Raw genomic sequence first — 22,082 nt, 5'->3', positions numbered from 1 at the left:
TGCTGCAGGAGGACGCAAACTCCGCTCAAGTCTCCAGTAAGAGCCGACTTAATATCACAATGTTCTAATCCAAAAACTTGCTGGTTGACATGTGGTAGAGAAACATGTTCGCTTGACCGCTCTGTTGCATATTAAAGCTTCACGACAAACAAAGAAACACCGGCTGTGTTTTGGTTGCTAAAGGCAGCTGCAATCCACCGCTTTCCACCAACAGCATTCTTCTTTGACGTCTCCAATATTTATTGAACAAATTGCAAAAGATTCAGCAACACTGATGTCCAAAATACTGTGTAATTATGCGATTAAAGCAGACAACTTTTAGCCGTGAGTGGTGCCGGGCAAAAATGTCCGCTACAACCCGAGACGTCACAAGCACGCATCATCATTTTGCGATGTTTTCAACAGGATACCTTGCGGGAAATTTAAAAATTGCAATTTAGTAAACTAAAAAGGCCGTATTGGCATGTGTTGCAATGTTAATATTTCATCATTGATATATAAACTATCAGACTGCGTGGTCGGTAGTAGTGGGTTTCAGTAGGCCTTTTGGTACCAGTACCAAAATTAATTCGATATTTTTCGGTACTTTTCTAAATAAAGGGGTCCACAAAAAAATGCCTTATTGGCTTTATTTTAACAAAAAATCTTAGGGTACATTTAACATATGTTTCTTATTGCAATTTAGTCCTTAAATAAAATAGTGAGTATATTAGACAACTTGTCTTTTAGCAGTGAGTAAACAAACAAAGGCTCCTAATTAGTCTGCTGACATATGGAGTAACATTGTGTCATTTATCATTCTATTATTTTGTCAAAAATATTAAGAAAATGGTAGAAAATTAATTATTAAAGGCCTACTGAAAGCCACTACTAGCGACCACACAGTCTGATAGTTTATACATCAATGATGAAATATTAACATTGCAACACATGCCAATAAGGCCTTTTTAGTTTATTAAATTGCAATTTTAAATTTCGCGCGAAGTATCCCGTTAAAAATGACGCGTGCGCCGGACGTCACAGATTGTAGCGGACATTTTTGCTCCAGCACCGAGCCCAGCTATAAGTCGTCTGCTTTAATCGCATAATTCCACAGTATTCTGGACATCTGTGTTGCTGAATCTTTTGCAATTTGTTCAATTAATAATGGAGACGTCAAAGAAGAAAGATGTAGGTGGGAAGCGGTGTATTGCGGCCGCCTTTAGCAACGCAAACACAGCCGATGTTTCCTTGTTTACATTCCCGAAAGCTGACGGTGAAGCTTTACTATGGAACAGAGCGGTCAAGCGAACATGGTTCCCTACCACATGTCAACCGGCAGGTTTCGGTGAGAAAATGGTGGTAATAAGTCGGCTCATACCGTAGTGTGAAGTGAAGTGAATTATATTTATATAGCGCTTTTCTCTAGTGACTCAAAGCGCTTTACATAGTGAAACCCAATATCAAAGTTACATTTAAACCAGTGTGGGTGGCACTGGAAGCAGGTGGGTAAAGTGCCTTGCCCAAGGACACAACGGCATTGACTAGGATGGCGGAAGCGGGAATCGAACCTGCAACCCTCAAGATGCTGGCACGGCCACTCTACCAACCGAGCTATGCCGCCCCGTATACATAAGCGGAGAGTTTGCGTCGTTCTTCCTGCAGTTGGGACTCTCTTGCCTCCTCCCACCGGCCGACCCCGACCGTCGGATGCTTACACCGTGGAGGAGGGGGGGAAAAAGAAATCTCAGCCCGGCTTCCTTGCATTGTCGAGAAACGTGGCTTCCCTCGGAGACACTGGCGGTCACCACACCCGTGGTCACACCCCTCCGACTTTCAGGTATGGCCATATAATCTCACTAAAACACTAGTAACACAATAAGCAGATAAGGGATTTTCCAGAATTATCCTAGTAAATGTGTCTAATAACATCCCACTGCCCTCGTCTTTTTTTTTCTTTTTTTTTTCCTAGTCCTTCACTCTCACTTTCCTCATCCACGAATATTTCATCCTCGCTGAAATTAATGAGGAAGTTATCGTTTTCTCGGTCTGAATTGCACTTGCTGCTGGTGGATATGATTATAAACAATGTTCAGATGTGAGGAGCCCTACAACCCGTGACGTCACGCGCACATCGTCTGCTGCTTCCGGTACAGGCGAGGCTTTTTTATTAGCGATCCAAAAGTTGCAAACTTTATCGTCGATGTTCTCTACTAAATGATTTCAGCAAAAATATGGCAATATCGCGAAATGATCAAGTATGACATAGAATGGACCTGCTATCCCCGTTTAAATAAGAAAATCTCATTTCAGTAGGCCTCTTCCTAAAGGTGTTTCAGTGTTGTAACTTCACCTTTATCATTAGTTTTTAAGCCAAAATGCGTCCGTTCTCCCTTTTCTGTCTACACACTGTGTCTCTTTGATAGTACTCTGTGATTGTGTGCTGCCGAACATGCTCCTCTGCTCGTAAAACCAGCAATGACTTGACGGGACGACGAAGAGGGGGGTGGGGGGGTGCGGAACTGGTATGTTTCAGAGGCGGTGTAGTACCCAAAATGATTGATTAGTATCGCGGTACTAGACTAATATTGGTATACCATACAACCCTACATGAGACATTTTCTTTTCCTCCATGAGCCTCTGATTCTCTCTCCTGGCCGATCCCACGACACCTCATCAAGTGTCCATTACCACCACGCCACGCCGTCATTGTTGTACCTACTCAGAGAATGGCATCAATTACTGTTGTTGAAAGCTGCTCGCCCGCTCATTTCGCTTTTAACCCTTGCAAGAACTCACAAATGAGAAACTGATGATGGCCGAGCGCTCAATAATCTCCCTGCTAAAAACTCTTGAGTTGCTTAAACCGCACAGCGGTAGGGATTGCGATACGGCACATTTTGCTATTGATCCCATACCGCAGCGATAGCAAGTGCAGTGGTACCTCAGGATACAAGTTTAATTGGTTCGGCACCGAAAACACGTTGCTCCTCGAGATTAATTAAAATCAATTTAATCAGTGCTTGCCCTTCCCAAAACAGCACAATTTTATATGTAACTCACCTGTTGAAGAGAAAAAGTAACTTATAAAAAAGTAACTTATATACTTATATATAGGGATGGCGTGGCGCAGTGGGAGAGTTGCCGTGCGCAACCCGAGGGTCCCTGGTTCAAATCCCACCTAGTACCAACCTCGTCACGTCCGTTGTGTCCTGAGCAAGACACTTCACCCTTGCTCCTGATGGGTGCTGGTTGGCGCCTTGCATGGCAGCTCCCTCCATCAGTGTGTGAATGTGTGTGTGAATGGGTAAATGTGGAAGTAGTGTCAAAGCGCTTTGAGTACCTTGAAGGTAGAAAAGCGCTATACAAGTACAACCCATTTATCATTTATACAAGAAATATTATATAAAAAGCAATAAAATAGAATGTACTACCATGATAGCAGTAGTTTTATGAAGTAATGTAATAATAATGTAAAGCATTCTCTGGTAAATCTGGCAAGACACCAACGCACTGCAACTATTTTATTGTGTGCGTGTTTAACTGTAGTTTGTGTTTTAAAACTAATTGTCCAGTTGTGGTATATATATATGTATTTATACATATATATACATATATGTACATATGTATATACATATATATATTTTTTTTTTATACATACATATGTATATATATATATATATATATATATATAGTTGTGTTAGATGTAAATATAAACGGAATACGATGATTTGCAAATCATTTTCAACCCATATTCAGTTGAATATGCTACAAAGACAACATATTTGATGTTCAAACTGATAAACATTTTTCTTTTTGCAAATAATCATTAACTTTAGAATTTGATGCCAGCAACACGTGACAAAGAAGTTGGGAAAGGTGGCAATAAATACTGTTAAAGTTGAGGAATGCTCATCAAACACTTATTTGGAACATCCCACAGGTGTGCAGGCTAATTGGGAACAGGTGGGTGCCGTGATTGGGTATAAAAGCAGCTTCCCAAAAAATGCTCAGTCTTTCACAAGAAAGGATGGGGCGAGGTACACCCCTTTGTCCACAACTGCGTGAGCAAATAGTCAAACAGTTTAAGAACAACGTTTCTCAAAGTGCAATTGCAAGAAATTTAGGGATTTCAACATCTACGGTCCATAATATCATCAAAAGGTTCAGAGAATCTGGAGAAATCACTCCACGTAAGCGACATGGCCGGAAACCAACATTGAATGACCGTGACCTTCGATCCCTTTAGACGGCGGTGTATCAAAAAACGACATCAATCTCTAAAGGATATCACCACATGGGCTCAGGAACACTTCAGAAAACCACTGTCACTAAATACAGTTTGTCCTACATCTTTAAGTGCAATTTAAAGATCTACTATGCAAAGCGAAAGCCATTTATCAACAACATCCAGAAACGCCGCCGGCTTCTCTGGGCCTGAGATCAACTAAGATGGACTGATGCAAAGTGGAAAAGTGTTCCGATGAGTCCACATTTCAAATTGTTTTTGAAAATACTTGATATTGTGTCATCCAGACCAAAGGGGAAGCGAACCATCCAGACTGTTATCGACGCAAAGTTCAAAAGCCAGCATCTGTGATGGTATGGGGGTGCATTAGTGCCCAAGGCATGGGTAACTTACACATCTGTGAAGGCACCATCAATGCTGAAAGGTATATACAGGTTTTGGAACCACGTATGCTGCCATCTAAGCGCCGTCTTTTTAATGGACGCCCCTGCTTATTTCAGCAAGACAATGCCATGCCACATTCAGCACGTGTTACAACAGCGTGGCTTCGTAAAAAAAGAGTGCGGGTACTTTCCTGGCCCGCCTGCAGTCCAAACCTGTCTCCCTTCGAAAATGTGTGGTGCATTATGAAGCGTAAAATACGACAACGGAGACACCTTTAGGTTTCCCTGCTTGTCTGGGGATCTTATTATATACATTATATAGGACTCGGGATCTTTCTGTGTGGAGTTTGCATGTTCTCCGGCTTCCTCCCACCACCAAAAACATGCACCTGGGGATAGGTTGATTGGCAACACTAAATTGGCCCTAGTGTGTGAATGTGAGTGTGAATATTGTCTATCTGTGTTGGCCCTGCGATGAGGGGGCGACTTGTCCAGGGTGTACACCACCTTCCGCCCGAATGCAGCTTAGATAGGCTCCAGCACCCCCCACGATCCCAAAAGGGACAAGCAGTAGAAATGGATGGATGGACGGATATCATATATATACTCATCATACTTGCTAACCTTGAGACCTCCGATTTCGTGAGGTTGGGGGTGTGGAGTGGTCGGGGGTTGGGCGAGGGGCGTGGTTGGGAGCGGGGCGTTGTTGGGGGCGTGTTTAAGAGGGGAGGAGTATATTTACAGCTATCCATCCATCCATCCATTTCCTACCGCTTATTCCCTTTGGGGTCGCTGGTGCCTATATCTGCTACAATCGGGCAGAAGGCGGTCTACACTCTGGACAAGTCGCCACCTCATCGCAGTATGTGTAGAAATTTTTATTTATAATTGAATGACTTGTTTATTTTTCAACAAGTCTTAAGTTATTTTTACATCTTTTTTTCCAAATAGTTCAAGAAAGACCACTACAAATGAGTAATATTTTGCACTGTTATACAATTTAATAAATCCGAAACTGCATTTCACTCCATTATCTTTTTTTTTTTCAACCAAAAATGCTTTGCTCTGATTAGGGGGTACTTGAATTAAAAAAAATATTCACAGGGGGTACATCTCTGAGAAAAGGTTGAAAACCACTGCTCTAAAAGCCGTAGATGTTATGGTCACATATGCATGTACAGTAGATGGCAGTATTATCCTGTTTAAGCGTGTCACAACATTGCTGTTTACGGCAGACAAACTGCTTTACGGTAGACGAAAACGGGACTGCTGTTGTTGTGTGTTGTTGCCGCTCTGGGAGGACGTTAATGAGACTGCCTAACAATAGATTAGATTAGATTAGATAGTACTTTATTTATTCCGTCAGGAGAGTTCCTTCAGGAAAATTTAAATTTTCAGCACAATCCCATTCAAGATCAGACAAACATTACAGGGAGACAGAACAGGATCGGTGACGGGTCTGCCGGCTTCCAGCGCCCCTTACAAAAAAGATGAGATACAGGTAAACAAGGGGGGGTAATGGGAGAAAAAAATAGAAGATTAAAATAAAATAAAATAAAATCGGTCTTAGCCTGGGCCGATTTTTTTTATAATAAACCCACATAAGAAACCAAGAACTCGCCCTCGATCATTCTACAGTTATAACGTCTTTGGGCAGGCACTTTGTTTGCATTGTGGGAAAGCGGACGTGAAAACAGGCTGTCGACACGTCACTCGGGACTGCATGGAGCTGGAGGGGGCGTGGCCTCCAGCTCCGCCTGAATTTTGGGAGATTTTCGGTAGAAAATTTGTCCTGGGAGGTTTTCGGGAGAGGCGCTGAATTTCGGGAGTCTCCCGGAAAATCCGGGAGGGTTGGCAAGTATGATATATATATATATATATATATATATATATATATATATATATATATATATATATATATATATATATATATATATATATATATATATATATATATATATATATATATTAGGGATGCACCGAAATGAAAATTTGTGGCCGAAGCCGAATAAAATTTAAAAGCTTGGCCGAATACCGAATAATGCATGCAGTTTTTCACAATTTTTTTGATATTGCATAAATAGCCTAGAATAAATATTTAGACATGTTTTTCAAATAAAGTAATTTTTTATTGAATATTGACATTTTTTTAATATTCCAGTAGCCTTTGCTTTTCAAAAAAAGCTCAAGGTTTTTCATTTATATTAGGCCTTCAAACAAAACATGCATTCCAAAAAAAATAAAGTGCATTAAAGTGGATAAACCCACAACAAATGAATGATTGTCTTTTTGGCAAAAGTCTGCTTAGCACCAGTAGATACGCTAATAATGTAAACAGAAGGCTCAAGTAAATCTCAATTAAGTGTGTGCTTGTAACCTCATACACTTATACAGGTAGCCTACACAACAGGCTAATAATATAAACAGAGGCCCCACTAAATCTCAATAAGTGTGTGCTTGTAACCTCATACACTTATACAGGTACACAACATATCCCAACGTCACCGCGTCACTGCACGTTGGTTGATTGCGTCACCGCGTCAAAAAATGGCGTCACACGCCACTATTCGGCCTTGTTTTTAACTCATTCCACCGAAGGCCAAATGTGGCTTTTTTTGCCATATTCGGCCGAATATATTCGGTTACAGATTAATCGGTGCATCCCTAATATATATATATATATATATATGTATATATATATATATATATATATATATATATATATATATATATATATATATATATATATATATATACACACATATATATATCAAAGTACTTTTTTGGGCCCCATTGTAGCTCATTTTGCAGTTGTATTCAGACTGAGTCATCAACTTGTGTGATATTTTGTTTGGGCCATCAATACCGCCGAATGCTACACGTCAAGTAGACTACTTTTTTAGGCACAATGTTTGACAACCCAGATGGTACACAAAAACCAAGGAAAAACAATTTTGTCTAGAACCGAATCATACGAAAAGGCACCGGAAGTGAAGAAAAATGTGTAAGAAATTGCTATAAAATGGACATGTTGAAATCAGAAATTGGAAATATGTGATGTAGCATATTGCTGGGGCGGTATAGCTCGGTTGGTAGAGTGGCCGTGCCATGCAACTTGGGGGTTGCAGGTTCGATTCCCACTCCCGCCATCCTAGTCACTGCCGTTGTGTCCTTGGGCAAGACACTTTACCCACCTGCTCCCAGTGCCACCCACACTGGTTTAAATGTAACTTAGATATTGGGTTTCACTATGTAAAGCGCTTTGAGTCACTAGAGAAAAGCGCTATATAAATATAACTCACTTCACTAACTGTTCCAAATAAATCATGAAAATCTGTTTAAAAATGCTAATTGTTTGCCTGCTTTAGCATTAAAACGTCCAAATCTTATAATAATGCACCTAATCATAATAACCTTTGTTAGATGAGTGCAGCAGTGTGCTCGATGCCCAAACGTGCCTCCATCGGCTCTTGCAGCAAATAATATTGTGGCCTGTGTCGCGGGGAATTAACAACTCTTTTAAGCAGCACTTAAAAGGTAGCGCAGGTACCTGTGAGGGGACCATAGAGAGTGTGTTTGCGCTCCCTTGCCCAAGCTTGTCAGATCGATGACGCCTTAAATCAATGTTCCAGGAACACCGCAAACCCCATGGAAGCCATTAGTGGATTAAGAGTCCACTGGTACACTGCGCCACTCCGAGGCCCCTTCTGCCTGCGACGTCCCTCGCACTTGACAAATGCGAGTCAGGGAAAATAGTGAAATAAAACAACGAGAAAAGGGCACACGAGGGCGCAGGAGGGGAAAGCGGGTCAGAGAAAAGGTGGACAGCGGCGAAGGGGTCAACACTGCCACTGCAGCCTTTCATTTATACAAACCCCCGTTTCCATATGAGTTGGGAAATTGTGTTGGATTTAAATATAAACGGAATACAATGATTTGCAAATTCTTTTCAACCCATATTCAATTGAATGCATCACAAAGACAAGATAGTTGATTTTCAAACTTATAAACTTTATTTTTTTTGGGGCAAATAATCATTAACTTAGAATTTCATGGATGCAACACGTGCCAAAGTAGTTGGGAAAGGGCATGTTCACCACTGTGTTACATCATCTTTTCTTTTAACAACACTCAATAAACGTTTGGGAACTGAGGAAACTAATTGTTGAAGCTTTGAAAGTGGAATTATTTCCCATTCTTGTTTTATGTAGAGCTTCAGTCGTTTAACAGTCCGGGGTCTCCGCCGTCGTATTTTACGCTTCATAATGCACCACACATTTTCGATGGGAGACAGGTCTGGACTGCAGGCGTGCCAGGAAAGTACCCGCACTCTTTTTTTACGAAGCCACGCTGTTGTAACACGTGCTGAATGGGGCCTGGCATTGTCTTGCTGAAAAAAGCAGGAGCGTCCATGAAATAGACGGCGCTTAGATGGCAGCATATGTTGTTCCAAAACCTGTATGTACCTTTCAGCATTAATGGTGCCTTCACGGATGTGTAAGTTACCCATGCCTTGGGCACTAATGCACCATCACAGATGCTGGCTTTTGAACTTTGCATAGATAACAGTCTGGATGGTTCGCTTCCCCGGATGACACGATGTCGAATATTTCCAAAAACAATTTGAAATGTGGACTCGTCAGTTCACAGAACACTTTTCCACTTTGCATCAGTCCATTTTAGATGATCTCGGGCCCAGAGAACCCGGCGGTGTTTCTGGATGTTGTTGATAAATGGCTTTCGCTTTGCACAGTAGAGCTTTAACTTGCACTTACAGATGTAGCGACGAACTGTATTTAGTGACAGTGGTTTTCTGAAGTGTTCCTGAGCCCATGTGGTGATATCCTTTAGAGATTGATGTCGGTTTTTGATACAGTGCCGTCTGAGGGATCGAAGGTCACGGTCATTCAATGTTGGTTTCCGGCCATGCCGCTTACGTGGAGTGATTTCTCCAGATTCTCTGAACCTTTTGATGATATTATGGACCGTAGATGTTGAAATCCCTAAATTTCTTGCAATTGCACTTTGAGAAACGTTGTTCTTAAACTGTTTGACTATTTGCTCACGCGGTTGTGGACAAAGGGGTGTACCTCGCCCCATCCTTTCTTGTGAAAGACTGAGCATTTTTTTGGGAAGCTGCTTTTATACCCAATCATGGCACCCACCTGTTCCCAATTAGCCTGCACACCTGTGGGATGTTCCAAATAAGTGTTTGATGAGCATTTTTCAACTTTATTAGTATTTATCGCCACCTTTCCCAACTTGTTTGTCACGTGTTGCTGGCATCAAATTCTAAAGTTAATGATTATTTGCACAAAAAAAAAAATGTCTATCAGTTTGAACATCAAATATGTTGTCTTTGTAGCATATTTAACTGAATATGGGTTGAAAATTATTAGCAAATCATTGTATTCCGTTTATGTTTATGTTTACATCTAACACCATTTCCTAACTCATATAGAAACAGGGTTTGTAATACTCAGGCACAGGTGGAATATGTGCAGCGCCTCAAAATGACACTTAATATATTTTCCCTCACACCATGTGGCCAACGCCATACGCTTTATGCAAAATAGCCCGTCTCTTCCAGTAAACTGCAGGATGGGATGTGTGGGACAAGGAGGAATGAGGGGGGAGGGGAGTGCAAAGCTGCTCTTTTTCCTGATAGGGTTGTTTATGTGCCACTGTCTGCGGATTATTGATCCATTCGTCTTCGTTACGTTTCCTTGCGACAACTATTAACTGCTGCCACCCTGGGTCGGGTGTCCGCGGTGTTGACATTCACCGCACGGCCTGCCGGGGATCCTGCCACCTCTCCTGACGAAAGCTCGGAGCTGAGAGATTTTTTTTTTTCTGCTCGTGGTCGACCTTAAACGCTTCATGACGGTCATTTTGATCAATCAATCAATCAATGTTTATTTATATAGCCCCAAATCACAAATGTCTCAAAGGACTTCACAAATCATTACGACTACAACATCCTCGGAAGAACCCACAAAAGGGCAAGGAAAACTCACACCCAGTGGGCAGGGAGAATTCACATCCAGTGGGACGCCAGTGACAATGCTGACTATGAGAAACCTTGGAGAGGACCTCAGATGTGGGCAACCCCCCCCTCTAGGGGACCGAAAGCAATGGATGTCGAGCGGGTCTAACATGATACTGTGAAAGTTCAATCCATAGTGGCTCCAACACAGCCGCGAGAGTTCAGTTCAAGCGGATCCAAGACAGCAGCGAGAGTCCCGTCCACAGGAAACCATCTCAAGCGGATCAGCAGCGTAGAGATGTCCCCAACCGATACAGGCGAGCGGTCCATCCTGGGTCTCGACTCTGGACAGCCAGATATTCAGTATCTCAGAAAAGCGAGTCCAACTCGCTCATGTTTCAGCCAAAATATCCTCTTGATAAAACAATCAAAAGTAAACGCGAATATAATTAAGAGTAGTCAGTGTTGTTCCGATACCAAAATTGTTTCGGTACTTTTTGATAATTTCAAAATAAAGAGGACCACAAAAAAATCGCATTATTGGCTTTATTTTAACAAACAATCTTCCATCCATCCATCTTCTTCCGCTTATCCGAGGTTGGGTCGCGGGGGCAACAGCCTAAGCAGGGAAGCCCAGACTTCCCTCTCCCCATCCACTTCGTCTAGCTCTTCCCGGGGGATCCCGAGGCGTTCCCAGGCCAACCAGGAGACATAGTCTTCCCAACGTGTCCTTGGTCTTCCCCGTGGCCTCCTACCGGTTGGACGTGCCCTAAACACCTCCCTAGGGAGGCGTTCGGGTGGCATCCTGACCAGATGCCCGAACCACCTCATCTGGCTCCTCTCAATGTGGAGGAGCAGCGGCTTTACTTTGAGTTCCTCCCGGATGGCAGAGCTTCTCACCCTATCTCTAAGGGAGAGCCCCAGACTCATTTGGGCCGCTTGTACCCGTGATCTTATCCTTTCGGTCATGACCCAAAGCTCATGACCATAGGTGAGGATGGGAGCGTAGATCGACCGGTAAATTGAGAGCTTTGCCTTCCGGCCCAGCTCCTTCTTCACCACAACGGATCAGTACAACGTCCGCATTACTGAAGACGCCGCACCGATCTCACAATCGACTCTTCCCTCACTCGTGAACAAGACTCCTAGGTACTTGAACTCCTCCACTTGGGGCAGGGTCTCCTTTATGGTACATTAAACATATGTTTCTTATTGTCATTTTGTCTGAAAAATAAAATAGTGAACATACAAGACAACTTGTCTTATATTAGTAAGTAATCAAGCTCCTGTCAGTACGTGGACTAAGTGTTGTGATTCGGTTCCCGGATCACATCTTTAGTCTATGTTTCAGTCCCTTTTTGTGTTTTGATTATTTCTGGACTCTTCCGATCCCTTTGTTTGAGCACTTCCTTGTTTGTATTCATCACCATGGCGACTTCATTTGCTCCACCTGCACTGACTATCTGTCGCACACCTGTTTTTGATTATCGTTTTAGTATTTAAAGGGGAACATTATCACCAAACCTATGCAAGCGTCAATATATACCTTGACGTTGCAGAAAAAAGACCATGTATTTTTTCAACGGATTTCCGAACTCTAAACGGGTGAATTTTGGCAAATTAAACGCCTTTCTGTTTATCGGTCTTTTAGCGATGACGTCAGAACGTGACGTCACCGAGGTAACACACCCGCCATATTCATTTTCACATTACAAACACCGGGTCTCAGCTCTGTTATTTTCCGTTTTTTCGACTATTTTTTGGAACCTCGGAGACATCATGCCTCGTCGGTGTGTTGTCGGAGGGTGTAACAACACTAACAGGGAGGGATTCAAGTTGCACCACTGGCAAGAAATCTGCCGCCAGACCCCATCAAATGTGTTGGAGTGTCTCCACATTTTACCGGCGATGCTAAGACAGACATGGCACAGAGATGTATGGATAACCTGCAGATGCATTTGCAACGATTAAGTCAACTAAATCACAAAGGTGAGTTTTGTTGATGTTGTTGACTTATGTGCTAATCAGACATATTTGGTCACGGCATGACTGCCAGCTAATCGATGCTAACATGCTACGCTAATCGATGCTAACATGCTATTTACACTAGCTGTATGTACATTTGAAACTAAATACCCACATTTAATGCGAAACAAACACTTACCAATCGACGGATTTAAGTTGCTCCAGTGTCACAAGATGCGAAAGTCCTGATCATTTGGTCCGCACATTTTACCGGCGATGCTAATTAGGCAGCCATGCTATGGGCCACTTCATTAGGTACACCCATGCTATGGCGGAATAGCGTCAATAGCTATTCGCTCAATAGCTTCAATTTCTTCTTCAATTTCGTTTTCGCTGTCTGCCTCCATACTCCGACCATCTGTTTCAATACACGCGTAATCTGTTGAATGGCTTAAGCCACTGAAATCCGAGTCTGAATCCGAGCTAATGTCGCTATATCTTGCTGTGGTAACCGCCATGTTGTTTGTATTGGCAGCCCTGTATGACGTCACAAATAGCAAAAATCAAGAACTTTAAAGCCTTTTTTAGGGATATTCCGGGAGGTGTAAAATTTTGAAAAAAACTTCGACAAATAAAACAAGCCACTGGGAACTGATTTTTATTGTTTTTAACCCTTTTGAAATTGTGATAATGTTCCCCTTTAAGCCTGCATTCTTCCTCAGTTCGTTCTTGGCTTATGGTTTGCTACACGCAACAGTCACGTATGTTTTCTCTAAGTCCTTGTTTTGCTTGCTAAGTCTCGTCTTAGCTTTCGGGCCCTCGGCACGCGCCTTTGGACAGTTTGGACTCTGCTAATATTAGCGTTAGCTTCCGTGCGTAGGCATGCACTTTCTTTTCTGTTTGCACCAGTGTTCTTTATCTTTTGTATATTAAAATCAGCTTCTTACCTGCAATATTGCCTGTCTGGTCCCACTGCATCTGGGGGTGACATCTCCGCGTATCACAATGCGTTCCAAATGTGACACTAAGGGGTGGTTGTTTTCCCCAAGATGCAAGTGAACTTGGACCGGAGATGGCATTAAGGTAAAGACATATTTTTATTTTGACACTGACTACAAAAAAGGAAGCAAACAAAAAGCGCTCACAATGGAGGTACAAAACTTGGCTATGAAAACGAACAAAAACTTGCGAAATGGCATAAACTATGGACATAAACTAAAACTTGCACAATGGCAGAACTATGAACAACTAAATCAAAAACACTTACTGTGAAGAGAAAGGAACATGGGTCTTTTGCATGGAAGGTGATAGATGGTGTGAAGGAGGTGGTAGACGGTGAAAAGAGGTGATGTTGCCAGGACGAAGAACAGAAACAGACAGGCTTAAATATTACCCCACCTAGTACCAACCTCGTCACGTCCCTTGCGTCCTGAGCAAGACACTTCACCCTTGCTCCTGATGGGTGCTGGTTCGCGCCTTGCATGGCAGCTCCCTCCATCAGTGTGTGAATGTGTGTGTGAATGGGTAAATGTGGAAATAGTGTCAAAGCGCTTTGAGTACCTTGAAGGTAAAAGCGCTATACAAGTACAACCCATTTATCATTTACTGTGGTGATTAGTGAAAACGGGTGCGACACATGATAGGTGAAAACTAATGAGTTGCCATGGTAACAAAACAAACCAAGAAGTGCAAAAACAGGAATTGAGTGTCCAAAAAACAAACAGAAAATGACTAAAACAAAACATGATCACATATGCAGTAACATATTGTGTCATTTATCATTCTATCCATCCATCCATTTTCTGCCGCTTATTCCCTTTGGGGTCGCGGGGGGCCCTGGCGCCTATTTTAGCTACAATCGGGCGGAAGGCGGAGTACACCCTGGACAAGTCGCCACCTCATCACCGTTATCATTCTATTTTGTAAAAATTATTACGGACAGGCGGTAGAAAACAATTTATTAATCTACTTGTTCATTTACTGTTAACATCTGCTTACTTTCTTTTTTTAAATGTTCTATCTACACTTATGTTAATAATCAATAATTCTTCTGTTAATATTTTACATTAGTTTTGGATGAGACCACAAATTTAGGAATCAAACCGATACCTGGTTGTTACAAGATTATACATTGGTCATATTCCAAATCCTCAAGTGTCCAGGGACTTATTTATTGAGTCTATAAACATAATATATATATATATTTTTAAATGAATGAAGATGTTGGGACGCCAAAAAATATCGATGTAATCATAGTAGTACAATAGATAAATATAATAGATATAGTCCAGGGGTAGGGAACCTATGGCTTTCGAGCCAGATGTGGCTCTTTTGATGACTGCATCTGGCTCTCTGATAAATATTTGCTGAACACGATAAATAATGAATAGTTCTGCTGGCAATCACAGTGTTAAAAATGACGTTCAAAATGTAAAACATTCTTTTGTATTTTAATCCATCCTTCTGTTTTCAACCACACCTGTTCAGGAAGTTGCATTAATGGTAGGAAGAATTGTATTTACTATCGCTTAGCTTCCGAATACCAATGTTATTAAAAAGAATAAGAGACTTATTATACTCTAAAAATGTTGGTCTTACTTTAAAATGCACGCATTTAGTTGTATTCATTGTTAAAAAAAATATTATATGGCTCTCACGGAAATACATTTTAAAATATTTGGCTTTCATGGCTTTCACAGCCAAAAAGGTTCCCGACCCCTCATGTAGTAGATAAATAATATTATTTGATATTTTACGGCAATGTGTTAATAATTTCACACATAAGTCGCTGTGAAAAAAACTGCGACTTATAGTCCGAAAAATATGGTAATTTACTCTCCCTCCTCCAGGGTTCACCATACGCAGTCCTCGCAGGAATTTGCGAGGTCGCACTTGTGTCAATCCACACAAACTCAGTCTTTCTCTTCTGCTTTGTTTTTTTCTCTCCGCAGAAGACCACTCTGGCCGCCATCTTCATCAATGTCTCGTGGGAAGCCGAAGAAGAAAACCATGTGGCGTGGTAGCCGCTGTTGCTATGTGTAAAGAGGTACCGGGGCCGCCAATGGAGACCGAAGGCTATCGTGACCTCCCGGAGACCAGCGATGGTCAGGGGGTAGGCCTGCTGGATGGACGGGGCGGGGGTGCGGCGGAGGAGGATTGGAGTGCCGCCTACCCTCTGGGCTTCCAGGTGTCCTTGACCACCGTGCTGATCCTAGAGCTGGTGCTGGGCTTCAGCAGCAACTTGACCGTACTGGTGCTGTACTGCGCTCAGTCAAACCTGGTGGATTCAGTCAGCAACCTGGTCACCGTCAACCTCCATGTCCTGGACATACTGGTCTGCGTGCTGTGTCTGCCGCTCACAGTGGCCGTCATCCTAGTCCCGGCTAACGGAAGCGGCGTGGGCGGACTGGCGACGTTGTGCTGCTTCCACGAAGCTTGCGTCACCTTCACCAGTGTGGCCACGGCCGTGAATGTCCTGGTGATCAGCTTGGACCGCTATGACATCTCAGTGCGTCCTGCCAGCCGCCTCCTGAACCCCCGCCGCGCCGGACTGCTCCTGGCAGCCGTGTGGGCGGTCTCTCTGGCCGTCTTCTTCCTACCTTTCCTCGAGGGGGACTTCTTCTCTTCAAGGGCGGAGGACAGCGAGGATGAAGAGCCAGGGATGCAGAACATAGACTTTGAGTCGATTACTGGGCGCACAAGGCTTTATTCTTCTTCTCTTTCCCCTTCAGTTTTACCGTCAATGCAACCCTCCTCGCTTTCACACAACCTTTCTCCGGTATGGCAGAACAGAACGCTGCTATGCGTCGGAGGGCAAGGGTACTACACGGGAATGGCGATGTATTACCACTTGTTACTCCAAGTGCCGTGTTTCTTCATCGCTGTGGTTGTCATGCTCTTCACCTACTCCCGGATCCTACAGGCCCTCAACATCCGCATAGGCTCCCACATGATGAGGGGCAGCCGTACAAAGGACTCCACCTGCAGGATACGCTGCAGGAGGACGAAGAAGAAGGACCTCACCTTGCCAACCGAGGTAGTCTCTTCCAATCAGAACCAGAATCTCTCTCATCCTCCCCTTATTCCCTCCCCTATCCCGACGTCCCCTCCACCGCTCTGCTCCATGCCCCAGGGGATATCTGACAGCGGTGCCACAGTCACCACCGTCAGTACCGCCGCCACCACCCCCATCGCCACCACTCCTGCCACTCCCGCTTCTCCGACTCCGGCGGCTTCCGGATCCAAGCAGACCCACGCCACCTCCCCGCTGCCGGCTTCCTCCATGGGCGTCCAGGCCTCGGTTTCTGCGATCATCGCCTTGAGACGAGCCGTGCGTAGACACAGGGACCGACGAGAGCGTCAGCGGCGTGTCCTTAAAATGTCGCTCATCATAATATCCACCTTCTTGGGCTGCTGGGCTCCATTGTCCGCAGTCAACATTCTGATCCTGTGTATGGGCCCCAGCGATGGCTTGGTGCGGGTCCGTCTCTGCTTCCTGGCCATGGCGTACGGAACCACTATCTTTCACCCTCTACTCTACGCTTTCACCAGGCAGAAGCTGCGGCGTGCCCTCAAAACACGGGTGAAAAAAAGGGTCGTGTCCCTTCTGCAGGTGGACCCGGCTCCCGTTGGGGGAACGGTCATTCATAACTCCTGGGTGGAAGGGGGAGGTCAGAGGAAGGTTCGCAAGGCCCGGGTGGAGGCCAGCGACGGCACTGATCGATGCCTCACCGAGGCTGTGAGGGAATGAGGCTGGTCTTCATGGCGTACGTGCGGTTGTTTGAGAATTGCGTGCAGTTTTTCCGTTGATGGATGGCGTGTGTGTCCTTGCATGTGTGTGAGAGGCAATTAGTTTACAAAGGACTGATCCCGTGACCTCCACCTGCAGGCTGATGTGGCGCTAGGTGAGGTCTAACAAGAGCCATTATTCTGCACTTCCTAACTGACATCACACCTGAAAATGCTCCACAATAACGCGAGGCCTGGATGACATCAGCTCTTTACCTAATGGCTTCTGCACCCTCGTGCTTGTGCATAGACCACACACACTCAGTCATTAAAAAAAAGCACACCAAACCTGGCAGGCTTGTGGAAAGTTCCAAAATCAAACTGAGAATGTCCGCCAAATTAGATCCAGTTTGATGAATTAGAGTTGTTTTTAATTCAGGGCTTTAAACAGGAAGTGGAATTGCAACCCCAATACAAATTTAAAGTTCTAGCCGAACATTTAGTCGTCGCTCGTTTAAGCGTCATTGCTATGGTTGTCACCCGGCCACTACAACACGGCAATGTCTTGGATATACTTCATCACATCCTGGGTAATTCCTATAAATTAGAATTGGTCTTTTTTTGGCGCTGAAACCACGGGCGGAGGTTGTCCTGCACAAAGATAGTCAACTTGACAGTCGCAGCTACCATCATTATTTGTGTTGTTAGTAGGGGTGTAACGCTACACAAAGATTTCGGTTCGGTACGTACCTCGGTTTAGAGGTCACTGTTCGGTTCGTTTTCGGTACAGTAAGAAAACAACAAAATGTACGTTTCTTGGTTATTTATTTACCAAATTTGTAAACAATGGCTTTATCCTTTTAACATTGGGAACACTATAATAATTCTGCCCACGTTAATCCACATTAAACTGCCCCAAATTGTTGCTCAGATTAAATAAAACGACAAAACTTTTCTTCTACGTATAAAAAGTGCAACATTAAACAGTTTCAAGTCAACTCATCGTGCTTAATTTATCACAACATTTGGGAAGCCTGCTTTTGATTTTTATTATGTAAATGTTTTATTTTTATCAACATGTGATAGCAGGGACCCTGCCATTCAAAGCTTTTCCACCCTCCTCAACCTTGCCAAGTGCCATTAAAAGCGACAAAGACGTCCTCAGAAGAAGGTCAAAAAGTTACTTAGTGCTTCTTTAATGAACTTAAAATAAGCGGTGAGGGAACATTACACTACTCACTGGCCTGGTGGTTAGATTGTCCGCCCTGAGATCGGTAGGTTGTGAGTTCAAACCCCGGCCGAGTCATACCAAAGACTATAATAAATGGGACCCGTTGTCTCCCTGCTTGGCACTCAGCATTAAGGGTTGGGATTGGGGGTTAAATCACCTAAATGATTCCTGGGCGCGGCCACCGCTGCTGCTCACTGCTCCCCTCACCTCCTAGGGGGTGATTAAGGGTGATGGGACAAATACAGAGGACAAAGTTTGCCACACCTAGTGTGTGTGACAACCATTGGTACTTTAACTTTAACTTTAACTTTGTTATAATTTAGGATAATGGAAAATGGTGGGAAAATACTTATTTTTGCCACAATGCTAAGCTTGATCCAAGTATTCTAAAATTTTACTGTTTACAATGTATTTTTTTTTTGTATTTATTATAAACCTTTGTAGACATTGTTCCTTTTACTTTGCCATAAAGGATTTATCAGAATTGCAATTCCACTTCCTGTGATACCAATTAAATCAGGGGTCACCAATCTTTTTGAAACCAAGAACTACTTCTTGGGTACTGATTAATGTGAAGGGCTACCAGTTTGATACACAATTAAATAAATTGCTAGAAATAGACAATGTTCTGAAACATTGTTTATCTTCAATTTTGACATTTTAAAATTCTACGGAAAAAAATGAAGAGAAAAACTATCTAATTTGAATCTTTTTGAAAAAATAAAAAAAAGAATTTATGGAACATCGTTAGTAATTTTTCCTGATTAAGATAAATTTTAGAATTTTGATGACATGTTTTAAATAGGTTAAAATCCAATTTGCACTTTGTTAGAATATATAACAAATTGGACCGAGCTATATTTCTAACAAAGACAAATCATTATTTCTTCTAGATTTTCCAAGGCAAACTTTTAAAAGAAATTCAAAAGAGTTTGAAATAAGATTTAAATTTGATTCTATAAATTTTCTAGATTTGCCAGAATATTTTTTTATTTTAATCATAATACGTTTGAAGAAATATTTCATAAATATTCTTCGTCAAAAAAACAGAAGCTAAAATGAAGAATTAGATTAAAATATATTTATTATTCTTTACAATAAAAAAAATAATTTACTTGAACATTGATTTAAATTGTCAGGAAAGAAGAGGAAGGAATTTAAAAGGTAAAAAGGTATATGTGTGTAAAAATCCTAAAATAATTTTTAAGGTTGTATTTTTTTCTCTAAAATTGTCTTTCTGAAAGCTATAAGAAGCAAAGTAAAAAAATAAATGTATTTAAACAAGTGAAGACCAAGTCTTTAAAATATTTTCTTGGATTTTCAAATTCTATTTGAGTTTTGTCTCTCTTAGAATTATAAAGGTTGAGCAAAGCGAGACCAGCTTGCTAGTAAATTAAGTAAATTTTAAAAAATAGAGGCAGCTCACTGGTAAGTGCTGCTATTTGAGCTATTTTTAGAACAGGCCAGCTGGCGACTCATCTGGTCCTTACGGGCTACCTGGTGCCCGCGGGCACCGTGTTGGTGACCCCTGAGATAAATGGATTTTTTTCAATAAATTGTATTGAAATTCCAAATTAGGGCTTTTGCACAAGCCTGCTCCCTGCACACGTATTCTCAGCGAGAACAAATGTTTTTTCCCCCCCCCGATATGTTTCATGCCTTAATTAAGTTAGTGAAAGACAGTATTGTGGTGCTGCTGTATGTTTACAAAAAGTCCGGAGTGAGAGAAAACGATGGTCAGTAATTACCAGTATTCGGATTTAAAGTTTACATTGTGAAAATAAAAAAGCAAAAAAAAAAAAAAAAGGATATTTCCCTTTTAAAAAGGCACCAATTTCTAAAACTAAATTTAGCTAAAAAGGCATGACTTTTTTTTTTTTTCTTTCTAAAACCATTTTTTAAAAAGAACGGGGTGAAAGGTGAGTGTTGTTTTTTTCATAGTGGTGACGAACAAAAGTATGTGTTTTCATGTTTGTTTGTTCCAAACGAGCAAAGCAATGACCCCTAACATGTGAACAAAAAGAATGTGAACTCACAATTGTTGCTTTTTTTTTTTTTGCTATTTACAGTTCCGGGGAAACAGGGGGACTTTAATGGTGTGGCCAGGTAAATGTGTTTATAATCACCTTCAACGTGGAACTCAAAGGGCAATATTTTGTATAAAACCTTTAAAAAAAAAAAGGCCACCTGACACTGTTTCTGTAGTCACAGCAGGTATTGAAGTATTTTAAAGCGTAGAAGTACGGACTTAGACAAATATCACGTATGCTACAAAACTGACTTGTCACGGCGGAGTCCTGGACTTATTTACACTGTTCCTGTTTCTCTATCTCCTCAGGGCTCGTATTTACAAATGTGCTGGACGTGAAATAATACACCAGCCCTTAATCAGCTCTTCTTCGACGTGTGTTGCCGTGAGTAAAGATCCATGTCACCAAATAGGTAGAGAACACTTTCATCTTTGTATGAACTCAAGTCTTTCGGGCTAAGCCTCACCCAAATGTGCACCCAACTGAAGTCAGTCATTCTTGTGTGTTTATGTACATTTTTCAGGGATGTAAATATTGAAGTGTCAGATTTGGGGTTTATTTTTTTTTTTTTTTCGTTTTCTTCTCTTTTTTTGGTCACCATCATCTGCCGGACAGAAAGAGAGCCATCGTGATGTTACTGTAAAGCAGGGGTCTCAAACTCAATTTACCTGGATGCAGAAACTGGGTGAGATTGGCCCGCAAGCAAAGATTTCTTTACAAAAATCTCACATGCACTTTTTGATGAATTCACCATCTTTGAATGACTTTCCCGCCAACTCTGTCGACCTTTCCGGGAAACACCCGAATATCAGTGTCCCTAGCTACAATGTCCCGGGGAAATAATTTTCCCGGTTCTCGCCCGGACAACAATATTAAGGGCGTGTCGTGACGGTACTGTCTTTAGCGTCATCTACGACCTGCCGCCTGGTCCGCTTTTCCACCTTGCAAACATTGTCACAAATCGCCAGAGACTTCCACAGACTCACAGAAGTGACTGCAAGACATACACTACCGTTCAAAAGTTTGGGGTCACATTGAAAAGTCCTTATTTTTGAAGGAAAAGCACTGTACTTTTCAATGAAGATAACTTTAAACCAGTCTTAACTTTCAAGAAATACACTCTATACATTGCTAATGTGCTAAATGACTATTCTAGCTGCAATTGTCTGGTTTTTGGTGCAATATCTACATAGGTGCATGGGGGCCCATTTCCAGCAACTATCACTCCAGTGTTCTAATGGTACAATGTGTTTACTCGTTGGCTCAGAAGGCTAATTGATGATTAGAAAACCCTTGTGCAATCATGTTCACGCATCCGAAAACAGTTGAGCTCGTTACAGAAGCTACAAAACTGACCTTCCTTTGAGCAGATTGTGTTTCTGGAGCATCACGTTTGTGTGGTCAATTAAACGCTCAAAATGGCCAGAAAAAGAGAACTTTCATCTGAAACTCGACAGTCTATTCTTGTTCTTAGAAATGAAGGCTATTCTATGCGAGAAATTGCTAAGAAATTGAAGATTTCCTACAACGG

The 22,082-nt window shown here is 42.3% G+C and overlaps 1 protein-coding gene across 1 annotated transcript in view; it reads left to right on the top strand.

Moving 5' to 3' along the window:
- The window catches only part of LOC133544448 (G-protein coupled receptor 22), a 73,229-nt gene extending 54,827 nt beyond the window's left edge, over positions 1-18,402 (top strand). Inside the window, exon 3 of the mRNA XM_061889768.1 lies at positions 15,514-18,402. Coding sequence (XP_061745752.1) covers positions 15,597-17,312 — 1,716 coding nt within the window. The 5' untranslated portion in view covers positions 15,514-15,596 and the 3' untranslated portion in view covers positions 17,313-18,402. The remainder of the gene's footprint in view (positions 1-15,513) is intronic.
- The last annotated feature ends 3,680 nt before the right edge of the window (positions 18,403-22,082 follow it).

Source organism: Nerophis ophidion, linkage group LG02 (genome assembly GCF_033978795.1).
Source record: "Nerophis ophidion isolate RoL-2023_Sa linkage group LG02, RoL_Noph_v1.0, whole genome shotgun sequence".
NCBI lineage: Eukaryota > Metazoa > Chordata > Actinopteri > Syngnathiformes > Syngnathidae > Nerophis > Nerophis ophidion.
This window is presented reverse-complemented; position numbering and strand designations above follow the sequence as displayed.